Genomic DNA, 27629 nt, shown 5'->3' on the forward strand with positions numbered 1-27629 from the left:
AAAATTAAGTTCTTGCCTCCTAATACTACACCACTCCTACAACCAATGGATCAATATGTTATTTCCACCTTCAAAAAAGCTTTATACCAAAGCTCTTTTCCAAAGATGTTTCAAAGTTATCACCGACACAGAATTAACCCTCAGGGAACTCTGGAAGAATCACTTTAATATTCTTCATTGTTTGCATCTTATTAGTCAGGCATGGGAAGATGTTTCTGTGAGAATACAAATTCTAAAATCAGCCTTGAAAAAGGTATAGCTCAACTGTGTCTGAGGAACTGCATTGGAAGGACCTGAAAGTGAAATTGACATTGTAGATACAGTTGTCTCCCTGGGCAAGACATGCATTTGGAAATTGATGAAGCAGACATAGAGGAGCACGTTGAGCTGACCACTGAAGAGGTACAGGAGTTCAGAAGAGAGCAGGAAAAGTAAATGTCTTCAGAGGACAAAGAATACAGCAACAAAAAAGGGAGCAATTCCAACAAGTGATGTAAAAAAATCTTGCAGCACTGGGGTGAATTGCAAGAATTGGTTAACAAGTGACATCCAGATCAAGGTGTTGTTTCTAGAGCCACCAATATCTTCAATGACAATGTCTTTTTTAGCTGGATAGAGGGTGCAGAGTGAACACCTGTTGCTGAATCTGCTCCTGTCCCATACTTAAATGTAAGCAATTGTCTTAATATAATCACCTTTAAAATGAATGTGCTCAAATGAATTGTCTCAGTAATCTGAAAAAGTAGACGCACTAATCATCAAAATCAATCCAGTGGTTCCTGTAAAACTCATTCTTCAAAAATTCAAGCTACGAGCTTCAAACTGCAGCAGAAGAACAAAGACCATAGTGACTGATGCCATATAATCCCTCGACCACCATTTTCACCTAGACGATACCTATTAATCCTCGTTCAGGGTCAACAGCTGAGTGATGTCTGTTGCCAACTGCAAAGGTAAGATAGACAAAACAAAGCACTTCGATGTTCTTTAGTATGTCGCGAATATTATCATCGTGCATGTATAGGTGTAACAGAATCTAACTTTCCAAAAATGTCTAAGGACAAGAAATTAAAATGGAAATCCCAGGGATGTATTAATACTTCTCTCAAAATCGACCTTAAAATTACAAGTAAACTAAATAGAAGCAGCGACGGTTTTGATTGAACTAAGGCAGTAAACCAAGACGATGAAGAAGCTGATGTGAGGGTATTCCTAAGAAACTTCAGGGAACAGATCTTAGAAGACCTAAATGCCATCAAAGTAGAAATTAAAGATGATAACTCCGTGATGAGAAGGGAATTAGAAGTATTATTATTTAAAACCGAAATAAATGAACTGAAGGCATCGCTGGAGTACAGTTTTGCATGCATTCAAGATCTAAAGAACAAAGCCAAATGCAGTGAAAAACTAATTAAGGATCTGTGCACTAAAAACAGAGAACTAACAAATGAAAATAAAATACTGAAAGCTCAAATGAACGAACTGAAATTGTAATTAATGAAATTCAGCACCGTTCTAAGTTAATATCGAATTGAATGGTCTACCAGAAGCTCGGAATGAAAACTTGCATGCTATAACTGAAAAACTGGTGAATCTACTTCGAGTAAAAAGGGAAGACATCTTGCATGCTCACAGAATACCCACCAGCATAAAAACAGACATCAAGCCAGTTGTTATCCAACTAGAAAGCAAAAATATTAAAAATAATGGATGATGGAGGCAAGAAAACTCAAGATTACTGCTCAACAATTTGATGAACAGTTAAAACTGGTGCCCTTCTATATAAACGAACACTTAATCAAACTCAATAAGCAACTTCTTTATGAAGCAAAAGAAAAAGAAAGCAAGTGGTGCAGTTAAGCATGTATCGGTAAGAGATGGTAAACTATTCATGAGAAAGAATGACAACACAAAAGTGATACGGATAAAAGCATCAGACCCCCTCAACAAATACAGTCAAAGAAGGGAGTGTTGGATCGTCCTTCCTGTCTTTTGATCCACCATCTTGCTTTAACGTTGTTCTTATTAAAGTTAATTAATTGTATGTTGATTACTAATCCAAATATAGGGAAATTTCTATTATACTGCGCCACCCTATATTCAGATTAGTCTATGCAAAATAGTGTAATCAAATATTAATTAACTTTAGCAGTCTAATGTTTACATATAGGCCGAATTTTACATTTAACAATTTAGGTTCCCACTAGGTCCAATAATTTTATGAACGGTGCAGTGGAAAAGAATCAGGCTAACAACAAATTGAAATCAATAAAGCAAAACATTTAATGCAAGGTTATATAATATATACATAAGCATACTTTGGATACAAGATAATGCAAAATTAACTCTGTTTAACAACTCATTACATTCACTCAATTCTTGGTATTAAACACTGAGCTTCAAAATCTAATTTCTCCCAAATAGGCAAAGATAGTTCTAAAGTTCATTACCACTGAAATTCACAGCAAATATTTTAACAATTGTATTCTTTATGTATCCCTTAATCAGAAATCACAGAGTTCAGTCTAGAGATAGCTACCACTTTAAGGGGGGAAGACTATTAATCTTCTAGCTTTGGCAAAATTCAGCATAAACACCACAGTTAATGTTAGGATTTAACAGAAGGTGATAATTTCTTATAACTTCACTCTAAAATGCTATAAAGTACAACTGTTCTTACCAGATATTATGTTCATAATATGAACATAATATCTGGTAACAATAACATAACATAATATCTCAGTGAATAATATGTTCTTACACATATTATTCACTGAGGCACACTTAAAACTTTAGTTAATTATCACACTGGAGCTACACATTTCAAAAGTAATCTTCTTTAAATTAACTTAATCTTTAATTTCAGCACATCACATAGGCAGACATACTTGTACTAGAAAATCTACTTATTCCCCATACACTACTTTACAATAGAATCAGCTTTCTACTAATCTTCCTTGAAAACTCTGGAATACAACATTAACTTCAGAATTCCATATCAATATTCTGAGTTGTCAATTTCTATTTTGATCCTTTGTAATCTGATCACAGCACTTAATTCTTTGTACTACAGCCTCTTATTTAACTCTGTGCTGCCAATAAATTATTTCCTCATCTCTATTGTACAGTTCTCAGTGCCATTACCGTGCTGAGTGCTCCAATTGTACTCAGTCCCTAGTTCCCTAGTTCTAGTGCTAACTCTGCCGACCAACTGCTGTTGTTTACTCTCGCTTTCCGTTTATATATTTTCACTCCTTTTTCCTGCCAAAACTGGTTCTTACCCTCTGGCTTATATCAATTCCATCTCACGTCCATAATTCACGTGTTACCACACTCGCGCTTTCTACTTTTAACTCCATCTCCATGACAACAATTAGAGCAGTACATAAGCATAAGCATTACATAACATTTTACCTTTACATACAGAAACTAAATAAAAGGATATTTTTCAATTCAAATAATATATAATTACATATGATGAACATAAATTCTCCTACTATTAATATAGGAATAAATAAAATAATCTGAACGTTATTTTTATATAGAGTCCTTTCCATTATTAATACATATCCTTTATTTAATTATTTAATCTAGGATATGTATTAATAATGGAAAGGACTCTATATAAAAATAACGTTCAGATTAAAACTCAAAGATAATTATTATTATTTTTATTTTATTTTATTTTATTTTTATTATTTAACACCTCCAGGGAGTCTGAATACTCATCGAGGGAGAGTGTGCCAACAGCATCTAACGATTGGATTCCCTTCCAACTACTAACCGTGCTCAAGCTTACTTAACTGAGCTATTAGTAGCAGAGGCTCTACCAATCGACCAACCTTTGCCGGCATGAATAATAGTTTACATGAATAATAGTTTACATGAAATATTATTCATGTAATAATTACATGAAATAAAATTACATGAATAATAGTTTAAAATAAGAGATTTACATTAAATAATATCTACAAATGTAGTCTACATAATCCACCACTACAAATGTAGTGGTGGATTATGTTGGATTCTGAAGGGAGTATTAACAATTTTAATTTCTCTTCATTCAGAATCCAACAGGAGTAAATGTTGCCTATGAATAACTGGAACAATGAAAACCTAAATGGATTTAAGATTCCACATGAATAGCTTAGATTCTGATGCAACTGTATACTGTAAAAAACTGTATAATCTAACCTCTGTAAAAAAAATTTTTCACGCTACTGCAAACTCATCCAAAAATTTCACATATATCATGTCAATATTAGATCGATAAGGTCGAGTTTTGATAATTTAATGTTACTTTTCACAGATATTGAATCATATATAGATGTACTAGACCTAAGTGAAATATGGATCAAACAACTTGAGGCTGATCGTTATTCTCTCGAAAATGAAGATACATATTATGATTGTCGCAACTATAATCATTCAGGTGGATTAATTCTATTTGCTAGGAAAAATATTTATAAATTTCATAGACTGGAATCAAAAATGCAAAGCACTAAAGCTGTAATGATTAACAACACGAGAATGAATATACTTATATTTGCTATATACCATGTATACGATGGCCCAGTTGATATATTTCTATCAGAGCTAAATAATGTCTTAAAAATCTTAAAGCACGACAATATCATACTAGTGGGGGATATAAATCTGGACCTTAATAAGAAGAATATTAAAACTGAGGAATATAAAAATATACTATCTACTCATGGGTTTCTTGCTTACATCGATGACGATAGGAGAGAAGAGAGCAACTCATCAAGCTGTATTGATCACATATTCATAAGAAACAGAATGGCCTGTGAGGTATCCTCTGCAATCCACTTTACCAAAATAACAGATCACCATTCGATACTGTTGAATCTATCCTTACCTAATAGCGCTGACATGATCTGTGCATGTAGTCATAAAAAATTCAAAATAAGCACCAATTATAATAAATTTGAGAATTACATAAAACATCATCAACTGCCTCAAACCGACATATTAGACACAAATCAGCTATATGAGGAATTTATCAAAATGATTAAATATGCAGACAGCAAATCACAATATCACAAAAGAGTTACTATAAAAAAGGATGTTCACACACACTGGATAACGGATGAACTAAAAATATGATAAGAACAAAAAAGAAGCTCTATCTTAAGAAAAATCCCTACAATTTAACGTATGAACAAGACTACAAAAATTTCGCTAAACACCTAAACGAAAAAATAAAGCAGGCAAAAGAGCATTATCTCCTATCGAAATTTCTTTCTTGTATGAATGATAAATGTAAAGAATGGGGGTTGGTTAATAAGATAATAGGAAACACAAAGCAAAAAACTCGCGAATTCCCAGAGGGCAATGATGTCACCAATGTACTAAACAAAATGAACAATCTCTTTACAAACTATGGTAGTTATGATTACGACCCAGCAGAAAGGACAAAGTACGTGAGTCACCTTCCGTGGATTAAGAATTCCATGTATCTATACGCAGTAAAGGAAGATGAAGTAAAGAGTGTAGTAATCAGATTAGAAAAAGGGAAAAAAATGGGATGTGACAATATAAACGTAAAAAAACTAAACATTATCATTAAACACAAATTACAGTTCTTCACAAATATCATTAATAAATCATTTGAACACGGTAAATTTATAGAACACTTAAAGATTGCTTCAGTTGTACAGCTATTTAAAGGAGGTAACAGAAATGAAATCAAAAATTATAGACCAATATCTATACTATCCACAATCTCAAAGGTTATTGAAATCCTAATAAAAAAAAAAAACGCTTATATAGCTATCTAAAAACCATATCTTTTTACGCAACTAATCAATATGGGTTTAGATCTGGATACAATACCAAAAAAGCGCTATTGGAGTTTCATAAAATGGTCTGTAGTGGAATCAGTAAAGGATTGCACACAGCAGCCGTTTTTCTCAATATATGTAAGGCGTTCGACTGTGTTCATCATGACATATTGCTACTGAAAATGTCCAAATACCGCATTAGAGGAATTACTAATGACTAGTTAAGATCCTATCTGAATAACAGAAAACAACATACCAGCCGGTATATTTAAAAGCACAACAAACATAATAAAATATGGAGTCCCGCAAGGGTCGGTACTAGGACCCATCCTATTTTTAATGTATGTTAATGATCTATGTAAATACAAACTTTTTTGGCAAAATGATATCCTTCGCTGATGACACAGCATTTATATACATTGAAACGACCCTCGAGGATCTAGAAAATCGGATTAATTGCGATATGTTAAAACTAAATAAATGGTTTAGAAATAATGGACTTAAAATTAATACCGATAAAATGAGATATATGTACAGATAATCTAGACCACAATATAACCATAAAATGGCATGAAAGGAAATGTAGTAACATCCTAAATTGTGACTGTAGCTTAATCAAAAAACAAAATCGGTCAAGTATTTGAGCCTCCATATCAATAGCAATATGAAGTGGAACTCCCACATCACTTTCTTAACAAATAAATTCAGGTTCATAATTAACAGAATATATTATGTTAAAAAATTTGTAAATTCAGCATTCTTAAGATGCTTATACTATTCCTGGGTAAATTCTTCCCTCCAATATGGCATCACATGTTGGGGTGGAGATTATTACAACAATCTGCTTCCATTAATACGAATACAAAACAGAATAATTAGAGCCATAACTACTACCAACTTCGCGCATTCAACCAACGATCTGTATGTCCTTCATAATATTCTACCACTACAGAAACTATATCTCTATGGTTGTCTGTTACATGTAAAAAGAAACGCTGAACATTTCTTGGTATATAATGTAGACCATGGATTAAGCTGCGGTCGGAACATGCTGGTAGTACCCAAGGCAAACAAACAAATTTTTCATAAATCCTACAAATACCTAGCGACAAGTAGGCTATAATAAACTCCCGAATGAAATCAAATCTATAACCTGGCCGAGTGGTTAGCATATCCGCTCTTCAGCCAAAAGGCTGCGGGTTTGAATCCCGTATGGGCATGGATGTTTGTGATTGTCTGTGAAAATAATAGTGGTGATGGTAGACAGTAGATGGCATTAGTGTAGATGAAGCAGTTTGTGGATGAGGTTGAGTGGTGGAGATGGAGAGATGTAGAGTACATGTCCTCCCTCGATGGGTCTTAGGACTCCCTGGAGGTGTCAAATAATAATAATAAATAAAAAAAAATATGCAGTCAGAAAAAAATTGAGAGACTACCTCATGGGACTAAACAATGTTGACAATTACTTTAAACATATAGTATAAGAGATCATTATAACTCACATATCATATCCAATTAAGGTACCAATATACTAACTAGTTCAATCACTTAGCAGACTAATATATTAACATGTACATCAAATCAAACCGTGTAAGGTGAGCCCTCATAGATGCGGTCACTGGACTCGCAGTGACTGTTTCGAGCTAATTATTTCTCTAGTAACCAGTATGGCTATGGCCCTTGGTTACACATAAATACACAAACTAACTTACTTTATCCTTTCTTTTAAGCTTACACGGTGATCCGAATGCATTTTTGAAAATTATGGAGACAACTACTGTGTTTGAATAAAAACTTTAATTTAATATAACTAAAATCTACACTCGACGTTTCGACCTTTATGTCAAGGTCATCTTCTGGAGCATATAACTATACACAGAAAACAAGCTACACTACAATCAAACTGGCTTGTTAAAGTTACTGACCAACTGCTACAACAATTGTTGGCCTGACATCTGGTGAAAAGAAAAAAAAAAATTATACATCAACGCTAGAGTCCTATTATTAGTGTTATCTGTTGGTTGTGGATATACATTGGGTGCAACAACAAGTCTATGTATCTATCTATATACATCTATTAACATCATGATTATACATGTACATTCCATCCAGTAGGTATGGAATGGTTTCTAATACTAGCTGAAGATTGGCTAGAGTCCTGACTTATGCTGGATCTTATATATTAGGTGGGCTGAATGTGTGCCATCCAGATCCTTGGAATTTTCATGCCATCTTTGTTGTTGATATTTGGGTGGTTTATCAGGATTTCGCAGGCTTCCTTAAATTTCCTTTCATAAGGAAATTTAAGGAAGTTTTTGTGTGGTGAAAAGAGTAGGTGCTTTTCCAGTTTATTTGGTGTAAGGTGTTGAGCGCATGATCTGAGAGGCCTGCTTCACCATAATGGTTATATTTAATATGTCTAATGTGTTCTTTCTTGCGTATAGAGATTGTCCATCCTGTTTCACCAATGTACAGTAAGTTACATGTGCAGCGGATGCAATAGACTCCAGGATGTGCCAATGGGAGGAGAGGATACTTAGAGGAGCTGAATATGGTTTTAAGTTTAATGGGTGGTTTAAAGGTGGCATTGAGGTTAATGTTGTAGGATTCCGTTGATTTTTTCTGATAACCCTTTAATTTATGGGATGGCTATGGTTTTATTGTAATCTAGATTCGTTTTTGTTATTGTTTTATGGAGTATTTTATTAATAGTATTTTTGTTATAGCCAATATTTATGAATGTGTCGCTGATGATTTTTAGTTCTTGTTTCAGGGCTTGCTGGTTACAGCAAATTGTTGTAGCTCTGTGTTTATGGGTGTTAATGACTCCATATTTTTGTGATGGGTGGTGGTATGAATTAGCATGTATGTATTGGCAAGTGTGTGTCGGTTTTCGGTAGACCATGAAGGATAGGCTGCCTGTAGGAAGATGTATGACTAGCTTGTCTAGGAACGGGAGCAAGTTTTGATTTTCGATTTCGAAGGTAAATTGTATGCGTTCGTGTTGTTTGTTCAGGTGGCTAAGGAATGTGTTTAGCGTTTGTTTGCCCGTGCGTGTGTTGCCCACCTAATATATAAGATCCAGCATAAGTCAGGACTCTAGCCAATCTTCAGCTAGTATTAGAAACCATTCCATACCAACTGGCTGGAATGTACATGTATAATCATGATGTTAATAGATGTATATAGATAGATACATAGACTTGTTGTTGCGCCCAATGTATGTCCACAACCAACAGATAACACTAATAATAGGACTCTAGCATTGATGTATAATTTTATTTTATTTTATTTTATTTATTTTATTTTTTTTCACCAGAGGTCAGGCCAACAATTGTTGTAGCAGTTGGTCAGTAACTTTAACAAACCAGTTTGATTGTAGTGTAGCTTGTTTTCTGTGTACAGTTATATGCTCCAGAAGATGACCTTGACATAAAGGTCGAAACGTCAAATGTAGATTTTAGTTATATTAAACTAAAGTTTTTATTCAAACATGGTAGTTGTCTCCATAATTTTCAAAAATGTAACTTACTTTATCACTAAAACCAGTAACTTATTACAAACTACGAAATCTATCTGAAATGTATTTTACTCTACTTGCATATATGAGAAAACTTTTTATTAACTATAACAAAATAAATAGCCAAAAATAAGTGTAAGTACCAACAGAAAATTACAGTAATACTTGAATTATATTGTATAATACTATACATTGAATTGTACAACTTGAATTGTATTGTAAAATATTGTAAAACATTGAATTATACAACTTCAATTGTATTGTATAATATTGTACATTGAATTGTATAATATAAACACCTTGTATTTTAGTTTGTAAAATAATGTGCCCCCTAAACTTCATCTCCCTATCCACCAATACTCCCAAGTCCCTGGCCTCATCAATCTCCTGGAGTATAGTTCCACCAATGTGGTATACTGCTGCTAATCTTTTCACCCTAAAATGCATAACCTTACATTTTGTCACATTAAATTGACATCCATTCTCCTTAGCCCAGAACTTCAATCTATCCAAGTCGTCCTGCAAGATTTTGACATCTTCTGCATTCACTATTGCCCTACCCAACTTTGCATCATCAGCGAACAAATGAACTGTTCCTCTTAGATTCTTCCTTATATTGTTAATGAACAAATTAAACAACTGTGGTCCAAGAACAGAACCCTGCAGCACACCACTAGTCACAGGCCGTCTTTTGGACTCTACTCCTGAATAAACTACTCTCTGATATCTCTCCATCAACCACCCACCTATCCATCTCACCAACCCTATATCCATTCCCATATGTTGCAGTTTACGGATTACAGTTCCATGTGGTATCCAGTCAAATGCCTTAGCCAGGTCCAGCAGTATCACTGTAAACCCATTACCCTTATCCAGTTCGCTGTTATCCAGTTATATTAATATGTAATTGTTTTGCATTAATGTTTCTCTTGTAATAAAAACAAAATAGCAATTGGAGATTTTCTTATATTTTTGTCTTATGATCCATCAGGGGTGATATTTAATTGTTTGCCAGTGAAACAGTGAAAAACCAGTGAAAGCCTTGGGCTATCACTGGTTTTTGATGCAAAAGACTCTGGAACTTTTAAATCAGGTAGACGGAAGAGAGACTCAAACCCTGACCGCTGCTTTGTCACTTGTAACACGAAGGATAATCCTTTACCCACTGATAGGAAAGTAATTGAAAACTTTCCAGGATCTCAACATAGAACCTGTTATAATCATTATAGAAACACAAATCCCAATTATGCAATCTAAACAGGAATTTTGTGGAAAGGAATCATGTGTAGCACTCATGAACAAATTGAATCTAACATCCGTTGCATCCAACCTGAAGTTGAAAATTACAAACATTTTGTAGGAGTACTGATAGGTGCTGCAAAACGATGTATACCAAGAGGTTTCTGGAAACAGTACACCCAATGCTGGTCTCCTGAAACTGAGGAACTATTTAAAAAATACAAAAAAGATCCAGATCCTGAAATTGGAAAAAAAATTTTAGAAGTGCTTAATGAACAACGATGGATGCCAACGTTGGAAAACCACAACCGAAAATTTAGACTTTACCCACTCTAGCCGCAAAGCTTTGGTCTTGCTCCAAAAACTTGGAACTGCATCAGTTTCTAAGCAGAAAGAAGTCACAGAGATCACTCCTAAAGACAATCACTCCTTTTCTCTGAACCCTCTGCATTGTTTCCACATCACATTGAAAACTAGATGACCAAATCTGAGCACAATAATCCAGGTCTTACAGTGCTTTATACAGTGGCACAACCACCTCCTTATCCTTGCATGTTAGGATACTTGTTATCATAGCAGTACTACAATGAGCAGTCTGTACCACTTGAAATATGCCTTCTAAACTTCAGTCTACTATCAATCAACATTTCCAAATCTCGAATCTCATCCACTTCATGCAGTATGGCACCGTTGATATAGTACACTGCTGTATATTTCTGCACTCCACTCCAAAATGCAACACCTTGCACTTATTAATATTGAAACTACTACCTCCCATTCCTTTGTCCAAGTCAAAAGTCTATTCAAATCTTCCTGAAGGGAATTAACATCAGTAAGTAGCTGAAGATCTGCAGTCAGTCCACATAATATATCATATACAAACAAGCTAAACAGCAGGGACCCAAGAACAGAACCCTGGGGCCTTCCACTGTTTACCTGCTTTTTTTTTTTTTTTTTTGAGACACTGCTCCATCTTACACAACTTACTGGTATTGTTCAGAGGGCCAAACACCAATCCATCTAATTTGTATACCTAGTCTAACCATAAATATTGTTACAACTTGGACAGCACATAAACCTCTAATCTATCTGTAAATCATTTACAACTTTCAGCACATACAAACCACGTGTATGGTGTCCCTAACCTAGGACGAGCAGTATTTCTGAAGATTATACAACCTCAAATTTAGACAAATCAACTTGTGGCAATTTGTATATCTGACAATTTTGAGTAGAAAGCAGATATGCATTCAAATTTTTGAATTTTGTGCAAAGGGGTCATATGTAGCACTCAGCAGGATAAAATGCTGCGCTAAGTGAATTGTTTGAAGGAAGCTCTTTTCATTAAGGAATAAATTTAAACTTGAAAGTCTTGTAATGCCTCAAAGACATCATCTCGATGATTTCACAAAGGGAAAAATTACTGGAAATCTTGAAGAAGGCTGCAGAATTACTGATTTTGCCAGAAAGTTTGAAATTTACATTGTATCCATGCTTTGGCAGCATTTCAAACCAATTGAATGTGTTCCAGACATTTTCTAAGAGATCACCCTCACTCTTCCAAGATATCTGGATATTTGGAGGTAGAGGAAATAAGAGATCTGGGGGTGATAGTGGATAAGGATCTAAAATTTAGGGGACACATCGCCAAAATTGTGAAGACAACACAAAGGCTTCTGGGAATGATGCAGAGGACACTGACGTGTAGAAGTAGGAAGATTCTTATTTCATTGTATAAGGCTTTGATTAGGCCACACATGGACTATTGTGCCCAGATTTGGTCACCGGGTTTTCAGAAGGATGAAGAGATGTTGGAAAGGGTCCAAAGGAGACTGGCTAAGGTACTTAAATATAAAGAGCTAATAAGCTTCATTTCGGCGATATAAACATTATTTAAATTAAGGAGATATTAAATCCCATATTGTTTTAAAACCGAATAAGAAACTCAAAGATTGGAATCAGAGAGTTTCATGCTGAATATAGTAAACTATAAAGTATCGGCGACCACTAGCGTGAGCTAATGCAAGTGACCCTAGTACGTAGTACAATACGGAGAACTCGCAGCAAAGTCGGTAAAGTTCTGATCGCTATTCTTAGGTATTTTACATAATGTAAAAACACATTTCCTAGGAAATGTATGTTGTTATTACATTATAGTGGGAGGTCACTACCCAGACCGGTTTCAGCTTTTTTTGAGGCTTCATCAGTGAGTAGCCGGTTTCAGCCTTTTTTGAGGCTTCAAAAAAGGCTGAAACCAGTCTGGGTAGTGACCTCCCACCATAATGTAATAACAGCATACATTTCCTAGGAAATGTGTTTTTACATTATGGAAAATACCTAAGAATAGCGATCAGAACTTTACCGACTTTGCTGCGAGTTCTCCGGTATTGTACTACGTACTAGGGTCACTTGCATTGGCTCACGCTAGTGGTCGCCGATACTTTATAGTTTACTATATTCAGCATGAAACTCTCTGATTTCAATCTTTGAGTTTCTTATTCGGTTTTAAAACAATGTGGGATTTAATATCCCCTTAATTTAAATAATGTTTATATCACCGATGAAGCTTATTAGCTCTTTATATTTAAGTAACTTAATGGTTGCACCTGTTTGGAAACTCGTATAGCAGAGTATATAAGTTCTTTTCGCTATACACTTTGGTATTAATTTGGTCTAGCTACTCACTGATGAAGCCTCAAAAAAGGCTGAAACCAGTCTGGGTAGTGACTTCCCACCATAATGTTATAACAGCATACATTTCCTAGGAAATGTGTTTTTACATTATGGAAAATACCTAAGAATAGCGATCAGAACTTTACCGACTTTGCTGCAAGTTCTCCGGTATTGTACTACATACTAGGGTCACTTGCATTAGCTCACGCTAGTGGTCGCCGATACTTTATAGTTTACTATATTCGGCATGGAACTCTCTGATTCCTGACTAAGGTAGTTTCTGACCTCTGGAATGTCGAGTATGAAGAAAGATTGAGAAGATGTAATTTGCAGAGTCTGGTGGAGAGGAGGAAGAGGGGAGATATGATAGAGACCTACAAGTTGGTAAGGGATTGTTATAGGATCAATGCTGGAGAAGTTTTACAGAGAATAGTGGGAGATCAGATCAGGAGAGAACCAGAGGTCATCCCTGGAAACTGTATTAAGAGGGTGTGAGTAGGGGAGTAAGAGGCAGGTTTTTTTCGTGCAGAGTTGTGAATGATTGGAATGCCTTGCCTGAGAATGTGGTGTCTGCAAAGAGTTTGAATGTGTTTAAAACACGGTATGATGAGCTGTGTGTGTGTGTGTGTGATAAAAGGACCTCCTAGATGAGTCTTTGACTCCATGAGGTCTTGGGGTGGTAATAATAATAATAATAATATCTGCAGGCCAATATTCTCAAAGGCCTGTAGTCTGCGTCCCTTTATCCACGGTTCATTGTAGAGCATGTTTTCAGTGCGCTACAATGGACAAGACACCAATGGGCTAATGTATTCTTTACAGATGAAAGTCATTTTAGTCTCTCTTCCTATTCTAGACGACACTTGATCTGGTGTGAAAGTGGTTCTGCTTACCATCATGTGAATGTTCTTGGAAAGGATAGATTCGGCATTGCTGGAGTCATTGTGTGGGAGAGGTGCTTAATGGATGCACTGAGCTACAACTGTTGAGAAAAGGGACTATGACTGGTGAACAGTATTGCAACGAAATTCTTCAGCATCATATTCGATTGTTCCATGGTGCTGTAGGTTAAGAATGCATTCATTTTTATGGATGACAATGCCACACCACATCGTATACACGAGCAGTGGAGATACTTTTGGAGACCGAGGATATTAATAAAATTGAATGGCCAGCATGCTATCCAGATCTCAACTCCATAGGACATATTTAGGACACAGTAGGGAGTGCATAGTGAGATGAAATTTCCCTACAGAAAACAAACAAGGCTTTATCCTTTCTCTAAAGGAGGAGTGGGCCAGTGGGCCTCAAGAACTACTGAATCACTAGGTGCTAAACGTGGTATGAAGTTGCGAGAGCTGCATCACAGTTTGGGGTAGACATATTCCATACTGAAATGTCTCTCTCCACATAGTATTTTTGTAAGCAGTGTACATTAATTCCTTAATGAGGTCATTAGTAAATTTGTAACTTTTACCAAAAAAGGTATTGCAGTTTAATTTGTTTGAAATTTATAACACATTTTTTTGTGTAACATAATTTATTAGTATGCTAGCAATAAATTTATGTCCACGTTTGGCTGTAGTCATGAAATTTTTTTCATATACAGGTAAAAATGTAGTTCATCCTTAGCTTTTGGACACCAGTGCATAATGTGCATATAGCAACACTGAAATGTTCCCCTTTTGCTTTCATGTGTGCCCGAGGTCTGTGAGGCAATATATTAATGGTGGTGCGCACAACATTCAACAGAAACATTGGCACTGCTTTCTCCAAATCCAACTTCAGGCTGGTGATGCTGGGGTGTCTTGCATGCTACTCTGTTGGGCTGTGACCACAATTTGAAGTTCAACAGATCGGATTGGGATTTCCAGATGGCCAGTCAGATGGTGATATGTGGTTGGGCACATTCACCTCCAATCAGTGTTGTGTGGCCCACACCTTGTGAATAGGGACTGAGTCCTCTTGGAAGGTTCACTGCCCATGAAACAACAAGTTGTTGTTCAAGGGTTGTACCATAGGTTAAAGCACTGTGTCTTGATATATACTTAGGATATATATATATACTTAAAATATACCTTTCACCCCTTTCTTGCAGAAATGCAATTTGGATATCCCTATGCAATCCCCCCCCCATACAACTCCCTACTGATAAAACATGTGAATGTTGGCTGCGTGCCCCATTAACAGAACTAGACTCACTCAATACTGTGGGCTCTGCAGAAGTTGTAACAGTATTTATGGCAAGACTGTGCAGCATCCATTCCCATTTGCTGCAGCTGTACTCCAACTTATCACATGGTAATCTGTTAAAGGCTTTTACAAATTCCAAGAATATCACTGTATCCAAATCTTCCTTATCTAACACACTCATTACCTTATTATAAAATGCAAGTAAATTTCCAAATCAAGACCTATCCTGTACAAATCCATGCTAACCATCATAAAGAATCCTATGTCCATCAACTCAATCTTGTATTCTATTTGTAACCAATCTCTCCAATACCTTGACTACAACTGCAGTTATATAGACTGGTCTATAATTGGAAACTTCTGTCCTAGAACTGTGCTTGTGGAGTAGCACTATTGCACTATTTTGCCCTCTTTCCAATCTTTGACAACCTTCTCCACTGCAAGACTTTCATTAAATAACCAGGTCAGGGGCTTAGCTAACTGTTGTGCATATTCCTTAAAAATATGTGGTGATATGTCATCCATTCCTACAGCCTGATTAACATATAACCCAATCAATACCTGATACACCTCTGATTCTTTCGCTTCCACTTCCTCTAATACCTGCCTATCTTCTACATATTGCATGGCATCATTTACACAAAGTATTGATATATGCTGATAAAATGCTCATTCAATAAATCCACTATATCCTTTGCAACAGTCACTATGCTGCCATGACTATCCATCAGCGTCAACCTGCCATAATTATTCTTTCTCCTGCTTGCCATATACCAGAAGCCAGAAGAAATCCCTTGAATTAACCTTGACCTGATCAGACCCAATCTTCTCTCATACTCTACCTTTTCTTTCTTTATTCATGCTCATTACCTTTCTAGCCTGCATTTTATACTTTTCATGGATCCAGTCATCACCAACTGTCTTGTACCTCTTCCATAATTTTTTCTTTTCCAACACAGCTTGCTTGATTTCACTGTTCATCCATTTCACTCCTAGTCTGTTTACTTGCTTAACCCTTGGTATGCAGATTGCTTGTGTCAGATACTGCCTCATGAATTTCCATGCACTCTCAACATCTTTTCATCACAGCTCATTTACTTAACATATTGATGCACTGTTGACTACAGAGCTTCCCATAATTGCTCACCTTATAATTCCATATATATATCCCTTTTTGGAAGTAACCTTTTTGTGTTTCACCTCTTCCTAAACAAGTACCTCATGATCACTCTCATCAGCTGGTAGCAGTTAATGCCTCATTAAGTTTTTATGTGAAGCGTGAAGTTTTATGTGAATCTTGTGAAGTTATTACCAAATTGAAAACACTAAAGCCTATAATAGCTTCAGCAACATGCTGCTTAAGGTATTTATCCCTTAGAAATTCAACAACTTTGCTCTCCTTGATATCATGCACTGTCTTCTTCTATTCTATATTCTTATAATGAAAGTCTTCCATCAGGATCACCTTCTTTTTATATGCCCAACCAATTTACATAAACATTTCACAATCAGTATTCTCTACATTCTGTGGCCTATAACAGCATACTCTCAGATATATTTGGCTGTTAATTTCAACTTCATGCCACACCGATTCAAAGTTTGCACATCTACTATCAACTTCCACACTTTATGAACACAGTTCCTCTGCAATCATTAACAGCACTCCCCTTCCCCTTCCAGAAAATTGTAGTCATTTATTCTTTAATTTCTACTGCCATCATCACATCATCCTTAGACAAACAAGTTTCAATTATACTAATTATCTTTATCCATACTACTTTATATATATATATATATATATATATATATATATATATATATATATATATATATATATATATATATATATGACTCAATCAATGCAGTGAACTTAGCTCTCTTATTTCAAATATTCCTTACACATGTATACAAACAACAATCCCTCTGTCTTTGAGGCTGTTTTACCAGCACCAACATTCTCTACTCTAGCTAATATACCACACGTCTCTTTGGTCTGACCACTCCAGTTTCTTTCCCTAATCTTGACTCTGATTGCCATTCATACCTGTCTCATTCTTAACTTTATGCATTCCATCACCTTGCCCTGCTGCAACCATATTTCAACCTCATATCCATCTTTATCCTGTTTGTCTGTGCATCCTGCTTTACAATTACACTTTGATTGTTAGCTGCATTAACTTCTTGAATCTGTACCTTATCAGCAAACAGTAGGCTTTCTAAAAGCCCAGCCACAAACCCATTCAAATATAATCAATGAACTTTAACCCATTAAAACTTTCCTTCAATTCACTCCATAGAGTCACCAACTGAAATCCCTTTGCCTTGCACAACTAGCCATCTTGCTATTCATTATCTCTGTTCTCCTCCTCAACTTATTACTGTTATATCTGGACAACAAGCTAACAACTTTTCTAACGACACTATTATTCTTTACCTCCCACAACAACTTCCTAAAGTGTCTCCATCAATATTCCTTTTTTCATCAAGTCATTTGTTCCACAACTACCATTAATTCTGATGCCCACTCTTTTCTTCTCTTCAACGCTTCAGTTATTTGTTTCATTGGTCTAACAGGAAATCATGTTTTGTGTACTTTATAGTCATCACACCTCTAATAATCGATTCCCCCATACAACGATGTACGACTATTCTTTGACTCTCTCTTTGTAAAACCAACTTCCTCCTTCTCATTCACATCAACCAATTTCATCTTTTGTGTTTAATCTCATCTTCCAGGTACTTCATTTCACTTTTCATTTTCCCGAACTCTTACCAAAGCTCTTCAACTACAGTCTCGACTCTAGCTCCCACCCCGAAATGCTCTAACCTTTCAATATATATATTAGATTATATATATTATTATTTTCATTTTCGTGTGATATTTTGATTACATAACTAGACATATTTTTAATGCATTCATAATTTTTTTTTTTTTTTTATTAAAGTTAAAGTTTTCATCTTCATATGCTCAATATAAAAACCTTCAAACAGTATAGTTATACTAGTAATGAAATTCATGAATCCGACAGATGTGCCAGACAAGTAATTCTGTATTTTGGGAAAGTGCTATTTGTTTTGCAATCTATTAAATAGTTTTTTGATGAGTAATTTATTCATTTCTAATGTTTTAAAAATGAAATTTTGTAAAATATCTGTTTCAGGCCTGTAAGCATGGTCTAGTACGACATTTGGAACATCTTTTATTCTATGGTGCTGATATGAATGCTCAAAATGCCAGTGGCAACACCCCACTTCATGTATGTGCGGTAAATGATCAAGAAAGCTGTGCTCGAGTACTTCTTTTTCGTGGATCGGACAAGAATGCACTTAATTTTGCTAATCAGAGTCCTTATCAAGTAGCTGTTATTGCTGGAAATCTAAAACTTGCAGAAATAATAAAGAATCATAGTCCAGATGATGTAGGTAAGTTCTGATCATAATGATCTTTTTTATATTATTATTATTATTATCATCATCACCATCATAATAACTTCCATGGAGTCAGCAGACTCATCGTGGAAAGTTCATTCAGCTGATAACGTATTTATCATATTGGACTTTAAAATTCTTAACACTACCTGCATTATCAATGTGTTCTGATAATGTATTCTGGAAGCTTTCATTTGAGATGCCTTCCTAAACTGCAAGCACTTGGTATTGGTTTTCTTTTATATAGAAAAAGCATATGGCACTGCTTGAAGATTTGGCATATTGAAAGAGGTAACCTTTCCCTTTATATCAAGAATTTTTTTATCCAACTGAATCTTCCAAGTCTGAGTGGACATCCAAGAGGAGGGAGTTCTGCAGTGTTCAGTTTTAAGTATCACACTTTTTTGCAGTCAAGGTAAATGCAGCTTTGATAGGGAAAGGTGTACAACACTATGCACCTTTCCACAACTGTAAGTAATGACCCCTATGTGGATGACTTCACCATCTTCTGTCATTCATGTGATATATTGAGGGTTGTACAAATACAGCTGAAGCAAGCCAGTGACCTTCTTTCAAAATTGGGTAAATTAGTTCAGATTTTCCCAGCAGGCTCAGTTTGTATGTACTTTTACTACAGATGTGCTCTTAATCCTGATCCAAAACTCTTGGATTAGAACAAACTTTAATTTCATTTGCACTGGAAGCCATGTTCTTGGGATTTATATTCGACAAGAAACTTGGTTTCCTCTCTCACATACATCAGTTGTGAGATAAGTGCTGTACAGCGATGAACATCCTTTGCACCTGACAGCTAACTTTTGGTGTGCTGTCAGATGTTCTTTTATTTGTACCATGTCCTGAATAGATCAAAATTTGATTATAGGTACGAAATCTATGCTTCTGCCAAAGAGAGAGAGAGTATACTCTGCAATGTTTGGTCCCTATCTAGGTCAAGACTTAAGAATCAAACTAGAGCATTTCGAACCTCACTGATCACTAGGCTACACATCAAGGCAAATGAATCACCTTTGTTACTTCGACATCAACAGCTGGCTCTTCCAAAATAAAATCCCTGCCAATCCATCCCATGTCACCAACTATTTTTGCCTATGAGAGGAGAATCTGCTCATATGACCCTTTGTTTTTGAACAAAAGCACTCTTGGAAGCTCTAGATATTAGGATAGACAGTATTGCTTGTTTTTAGAGAAACTTGTGCCATAGTTCTATACAATATATACACAAAAACATAAGGTAAAAGTATTATTTATTAAATATAGTACCATATATTTCAGTCTGAATTTAACAGGCCATCATCAGTGGCTTTAAAAAACAGTTGTCACAAGGTAAAATGCAAACAATTGATTTAATTGAAATAGAATGAGCCGCATAATGTTAAATTGCCAATAGCGCTATGCTTTCACTGAAGAAAAGGTTTATCATAATAGTTGAAAACAAATTGCATATATATAGATAGATAAGGAGGATAGGCAGCCATTCCGACTCAAGTTAGGGCAGTGAAGCATGGCCTCAGCACTCTCCTTAAAATAAGCATTCAAATTTGTACCAACATTTATGTAAAAGGTGTGTTTCAGACCAAAAAATGTTGTGGTCTGCCTCTCTTCTGTGTTGAGCTAATCCAGACTTATTGGATTTTTTGTGGAAAATATATGATTGATGTTCTTGTATTCTTTTTTCAATTGAGCGTCCAGTTTGTCTGAAGTAGGAAATTTGGCAGTCCTATGGAACTTGGTACACACCTGGAAGAGATGTAGAGAGTGTTTATCTTTAGAAGAGGAGAATACGTTGAGAGTTTATTAATACGAGGGTTGTTTGAAAATTTTGGTAAATTTCCAATAGATGGCGACACAATTCATTCATTCATACCAGTGTCAGCGCGTATCATCTTTTCATGACTCCCGGCAAAATTTTAGTCATGTGCAAGGCGTAGTTCTCATTTGCAAACATTTAAAATGACCGTGTTTGCATTTTTCATAAAAATGGAGAAAAACAAGTTTTGTGCAGTGATAAAACACTTTTATTTGAAGAAGTGGACAGCCACGCAGATCAAAGCCGAGTTACATGCAGTTCAATGGGACTCTGCACCAGCATTAAAGACTATTGATTTTGGGATAAATGAGTTTAAACATGGTCGTAAGTCTATCAAAGATGACGCATGCTCCAGACACCTGACTGAGGTCACTATGAAGGAAATGATTGATAAAATCCATGGTATTGTTATGGAAGACTGCTGAGTGAAAGTGCATGAGATTGCTGAGATTGTAAGCATCTCAACTGAGGCTGGTATAATATCCTGCACGAAAAATTGCACATGAAAAAGCTGTGTGTGTGCAAGGGGTACCGTGATTGCTGACTGTTGATCAAAAACGTAAGCGAAAAGACATTTCAAAGCAGTGTTTGGCGATATTTAATCGCAATTTGTTTGCAGGATTTTTTGCGTCGATTCGTGACTGCAGACAAAACTTGGATCCACCATTACACACCTGAATCCAAGCAGCAGTCAAAACAGTGGACAATGCTCGATGAAAGAGCACTGAAAAAAAGCGAAAACCATTTTGTCAGCTGGGAAGGTGATGGCCACTGTTTTTTGGGATTCCCAAGGAATTATCATGATAGACTATTTGGAAAAGGGTAAGACAATAAGTTCTCAAGGGCTCACTTTAGTGAGTATGGGCATGGCAAACCCGAGGTACCTGATGCTGGACCATGCCTTACTTCATGTAATATACATCTGTTATATTATCTGTAGACTGGTCCCTCCTCTTCCTTCCTTGTTTCTTTCTTCTCTTCTTGCTCCTTACTCCCAATGCTATTAGCGTATTCGAGGGCTAGGGGTGAATCTTACCTATTTTGCTGTGTCATTTCATTTTATGCACTATTGTGAGGCATCAACCCGTCTGGCCAGTGTGGTGCTATAAGGCCAAATACCTCTCCATGAAGACAATGCAAATGATGAATAAAATAAGAAAATTACATACTGGCTCATCCGTCACCCAGCATTAAAAGGGACACGTCCTGGACTTAGGCAGATGGTCTAGGTCGAAAAATATGCTACAGTCTCCACTAACTACAATGAGTCCACATACAGTGCACAATGATTGAAGGATATTAGTAGGAACATATAACTGCAGATCTCTACGGAATGATGATAGATTGGAATAACTGATGAAGGAATTTGAACATATAAAATGGAACTTTGTGGGCCTTTCAGAGATAAGAAGGAAAGAAGAAACTCTCATGTGATTAAAAGATGGATATCTACTCTACCACTGTGAATGTGACAGAAACTCAACTGGTAGTGTAGGATTCCTAATAAATAAAGCAATCAAGGACAATGTCCTGTTTGTAAATAAAATAACATCAAGAATAGCTGAACTAAGTCTTCATAAATAAAAGATACCAACTGAAAATTATACAAGGATATGCCCCAACTATGGACCATCCAGATGAAGGGATAGAAGATTTCTATGAAACATTAGAATCCACATTAAATAATTCTAAAGAATTCTACATAAGTATAATGGGTGAATTTAATGCCAAAATTGGAAGCAGAGGTGACCATCTGAACTCCATCGGTAAATTTGGATTTGGACAGAGGAATGAAAGAGGAGAAAGACTTATTGAATTTACAGAAGAAAATAACCTCTTTATTATGAACACTTTTTCAAGAAGAAAATCAACCGAAAATGGACTTGGAGAAGCCCAAATGGACTTACAATGAAATAGACTTCATCCTCTCCAACAGAAGATATATAATAAATAATACCGAAATGCTTAATAGATTTAACACAGGAAGTGATCACAGACTAGTAAGGGCAAAAGTATGGATCAACAAAAAATGGGAACAGAATAAGCTCATAAGAAAAAGTCCAATTTAGTGAATCTACAAAACTTCCACCACAATAAAAGCTGTTATAGAGAATCACTCAAAAATGAACTAAAAAAGTTAAACACAGCTACTACCATCGATGATGCTAATGAAATATTAACAAAATCTATCTTGAATTGTTCACTAGAAATAGGAGGTGTAAAAAGGCACCAAGGAGAAGAAAAACTAAGACAGGAAACCTTAGATCTGATAAAGAAAAGAAGAGATATGAAAAGAGATCTGAATGACACCAATAAAATAGAATATGCAGAAATTTGCAAAACTATATGTAAAAAGATGAAACATGAACTTCATCATCATCATCAAATTCCTGCCATGTACCCTCAAGGGGTGTACAGGATATGACAGTACTACATGAAAAAATTACATCATTACTAACTTCCTATCTACAATTTTCCTCCAAAAATTGAACATAAAACATGAACTTAGATTGTATAATACTAGGAAAATTAAAGAAACAATAGAAAACAATAGTAATATGAAGGTCCTAAGCTGAACATTATCAGTTGGAACAAAGGAAATATCTGCTGTAAGAAGAAAAAATGGTGAAATTATAAAAAATAGAGATGCAATAATCAAAAGAATTCAGGAATTTTATACTGAACTCTATGAAGACAAAGACCGGGACATCCAAGAATCATCTATGGATAACTCGAGTGAGGAAGAACATGATGCCTCTGAGATCTTACAAGGTGAAGTGGAAATAGCACTGCGGGAAATTAAGAATGAAAAGGCCCCAGGAGAAGATGGAATTATGGTAGACTTCTTAAAACTGGGAGGAAGCCCTGTCATCAAACAGCTGACTAAACTCTTTAACAAATGCCTAAAACAGAAAAAAATTCCGAAAAATTGGAACATTACTTCTAATATTAATTTTTAAAAAGGGCAGTAAGGCAGAAATTAAAAACTACAGACCTATAAGCCTACTCCCCACCATATATAAAGTTTTCACAAAAATTATAAATAATAGAATAAAATCTAAACTAGAGGGAATGCAATCCTGTGAACAAGCTGGATTTAGAAAGAATTACAATACTTTGGACCATATTCACACATTAAGACAGCTCATTGAAAAATCAATTGAATACAATAAGCCCTTATGTCTGGCCTATATAGACTATGAAAAAGCATTTGATTCATTAAAACATCTGCAACACTAAAAGCACTTGAAACCCAGGGAACTGAGAAACCATATATTGAAACACTAAAACATATTTACAATAATGCAACTTCTGTAATTAAATTATATAAAAACAGTGAAAAGTTCCCAATACAAAAAGGCATCTGGCAAGGCGACACATATCTCCTAAATTATTTACAGCTGCACTAGAGGAAGTCTTTAGAAGCCTTGATTGGGAAACAAAAAGAATAAACATAAATGGAGAAAGGTGCATCATCTGAAATTTGCAGATGATATTGTCCAGATAGCAGATAATCTTAAAGATCTGGAAGAAAGGCTAAATCAGCTAAATGAAGCCTCCAGAGAAATTGGATTAAAAATAAATAGAGAAAAAACAAAAATAATGATGAATAAATACATAAGCCATAGAACTATCAAAGTTGAAAACCATGAAATAGAACAAGTTACTTCATATGTATATTTGGGCCAATTGTTATCCTTTGAGGAGTGCCAAAGAAAAGAGATTGAACAAAAAATTCACCTTGGATGTATGGCTTATGGGAAAATGAGAGTCATATTCAGAGGTGATATCCCTATAAGTCTAAAAAGGAAAGCTTTTGACCAGTGCATACTTCCTGTCTTAACATATGGAGGAGAAACATGGACTTTAACAGAAGGCCTAAACAAAAAGCTGAGAACAACACAACATCACATGGAAAGAAGTATGCTAAAAATAACATTAAGAGATAGGAAGACAAATATCTGGATAAGATCTCAAACAGGTGTCATGGATATTGTAAAATACATTAAACAGGCTGAGTGGAGATGGGCTGGCCATAATATTGCCAGATGCAGTGATGGGTGATGGACTACAAAAACAACAGATGGAGACCAATGGATGGAGCAAGACAAAGAGGAAGACTGAGAAGAAGGTGGAGAGATGAACTGGAACAAATTGCAGCAGTGAGATGGATGGGAGAGGCAGAAAACCGAGTGACTGGAAAATCATGGGGGAGACCTTCATCCAGCAGTGGACAGAACCAGAAGGTTGAGGAAGAAGACAATAACAGGAGTCTATTATGTGTAATTGTCAGACCGTTTAAAAGAACTGAAGAAAAGACAGCCAAGATTGGCATACAAAAAAATTGCTCTTTCATCAAGACAATGCACCGTCTCACATATCGGCCGTTGCAATGGCAAAATTGCACAAATTGAAGTTCAAAGTTCCTCATCCACCGTATTCACTGGACTTGACCCCAACGTTACTTCTTTTCCCAAACTTAAAAATTTGGCTTGGAGGGAAAAATTTTCTTCGAACAAGGATGTCATCAAGGCTGTCAATGACTATTTTGCACAATTTGACAAATCCTACTTTTTAGATGGGATGAAAAAATTGGAAACTTTCTGGACCAAATGTGTAGATCTTGATGGAGACTATGTTGAGAAATAAAGATGATTTTTTCCAAAAAATGTGTTTAACATATTTTTTAACCAAACTTTTCAAACAACCCTCGTAGGAAAAGTCGCTACTAAATCATATTTCTTCAGAATTCTTGAAATTAGTTCTGAAATGCCAGAGATGAATGGGATTGGAACTCGACATATTGATTCCTTGTTGTTTGGGTTAGGTTTGTAGAAGTCAAAAAGATGTTGTGTAATCCTTTCGGAGAAGCCATTTAATTTCATATATTGTTTGTTAGTTGAGAGTTCTTCCTGTAAATGATGAGGAGTTGAACAATTAGTCTTAGCTTGTCGAATTAAACCCTTTATGATTCCTGTCTTTTGAGAAGGATGTTGTGCAGGTTGTTGAAGAATGTAATGTCCAGTAAAAGTGGGTTTTATATGAACTGATGTTCTTAAATTATCTGATGGTGAGTGAATGAGAAGAATATCTAAAAATTATAATTTGTTGTCTCTTTCAATTTCCATAGTGAATTTGATATGGGGATGTAAAGTATTTACAATAGCTAAAAACCTTGGTAAGGTATCTATACTTGTGAGGCGGCAAAAGTGTCGTCTATATATCTAACCCAAAATGAAGGTTGAGGGAGTATAGATGGAAAAAAAGGATGTCTTCTAAATTCTCTAAATAAAAGTTGGCTAAAGCAGGGGTTAGTGGACTTCCCATGGCTGTTTATTCTACTTGGTTGTAGAATTTGTTTTGACAAACGAAGCATCCACAATTATTATTATTATTATCCAGGCCTCCATGGAGTCAAAAGACTCATCGCAGGAGGTCCTTCCTAAGAAACACAAAGTCTATCAAGACTCATTGAGGGGAGGTCTCCCCCCTAAGAAATACAAAGTCTATCATACGACTCCTTAAACTCATTGACCGTTCTTGCTCTCACCACTCCATCAGGCAATGCATTCCATGGTTTAACCATCATCCATGCAAAGAAACCACTCCTTGCCCTCTTTCTCACGGTTTCCTTTCGTAACTTCCAGGGATGACCTCTTGTCATCACTCCTTCTCACTGTTCAACCAGTGTCAACCCTGTAACCACCTTTCAACGGTTTAAAATTCTCCATCATATCACCTCTCCTTCTTCTATCTACCAAACTCTGCAGTCCACATTCCCTCAGCCAATCCTCATAACTAACATTGTACAGTCCTGAAACCATCTTTGTTATTCGCCTTTGTATCCTTTCCACAGTTAATTTATCCCCTTCAAATCCTGGGGACCAAATCTGAGAACAATAGTCTAAGTGTGGTCTGATCAGAGTCTTATACAATGGAATGATAACCCTTTTATCTCTGCAGTTCAGTGTCCTTCTCATTATTGCAGCAGTCCTCTGTGTTACCTTCACCACCTTTGCAATATGTTCCCTAAATTTCAGGTTTCTATCAATCATCAACCCCATATCTCTTGTCTCCCCACTTCCTCCAGTATAACTCCCCCTATACAGTATGCAGCGTCCCATCGATGTTTCCCAAACCTCAAGACCTTACATTTTGCTGCATTAAACCCGACAACCCCCCATTCATTTGCCCATCTCTCTAGCTTATTCAAATCCTCTTGCAGGGCTACCACATCTGCACTATTACTGATAATCCTTCCCAGCTTCCGCAAACAACTGAATATCCCCTTGCAATCCACGGACAATGTCACTGATATAAAGGTTAAACAATATAGGTCCCGGTACTGAGTCCTGTGGGACCCCACTTGTAACTCTCTACCTCCTTGAAACTGCCCCACCATACACAACCCTCTAATACCTATCGGACAGCCAATCCTGAATCCATTTGCCCAATCTGACATCCAGACCCATGTGCTGCAACTTAAATATCAGCTTATCATGTGGCACCCTGTCAAATGTCTTCGCTAAGTCTAAGAAAATGGCAGTATATTCCTTTCCCTCATCTACTGCTCTTGTAACTTTATTATAAAAGGCTAGCATATTGCTAAAACAAGTGCGTCCCTTCACAAATCCATGTTGACTCTCACAGATAACATTACCATCATCTGCCCAATGTTGTATACGGTCCCTCACTACTTTCTCCGAGATCTTAACAACTACTGATGACACACAAACTGTCCTATAAATAGACACTTCCAGTCTGCTACTGCCCTTACGCAATGGCACTATCTTACCTTCCTTCCATTCCATGGGCACCTTTCCTGCAGCCAGACTTTCATTGAAAAGCCAGGTCAAAGGCATTGTCAGTTTCCTAGCACATTCTCTCAAAACCCGTGGTGAAATACCATCCAGTCCCACAGTTTTACTGACATCCAGAGTAC

General features: G+C 36.0%; 1 protein-coding gene across 1 annotated transcript in view; it reads left to right on the forward strand.

Moving 5' to 3' along the window:
• LOC150097861 (uncharacterized) overlaps positions 1 to 27629 on the forward strand; it is a 501089-nt gene that overhangs the window by 155067 nt on the left and 318393 nt on the right. The window contains exon 8 of the mRNA XM_090406613.1: positions 18591 to 18852. Within this exon, the coding sequence (XP_090262739.1) occupies positions 18591 to 18852 (262 nt within the window). The remainder of the gene's footprint in view (positions 1 to 18590; positions 18853 to 27629) is intronic.

The sequence above is a fragment of the Typopeltis vanoorti genome, chromosome 16, assembly GCF_054136105.1.
Source record: "Typopeltis vanoorti isolate ZY-2024b chromosome 16, IOZ_Tvanoo_1.0, whole genome shotgun sequence".
NCBI lineage: Eukaryota > Metazoa > Arthropoda > Arachnida > Uropygi > Thelyphonidae > Typopeltis > Typopeltis vanoorti.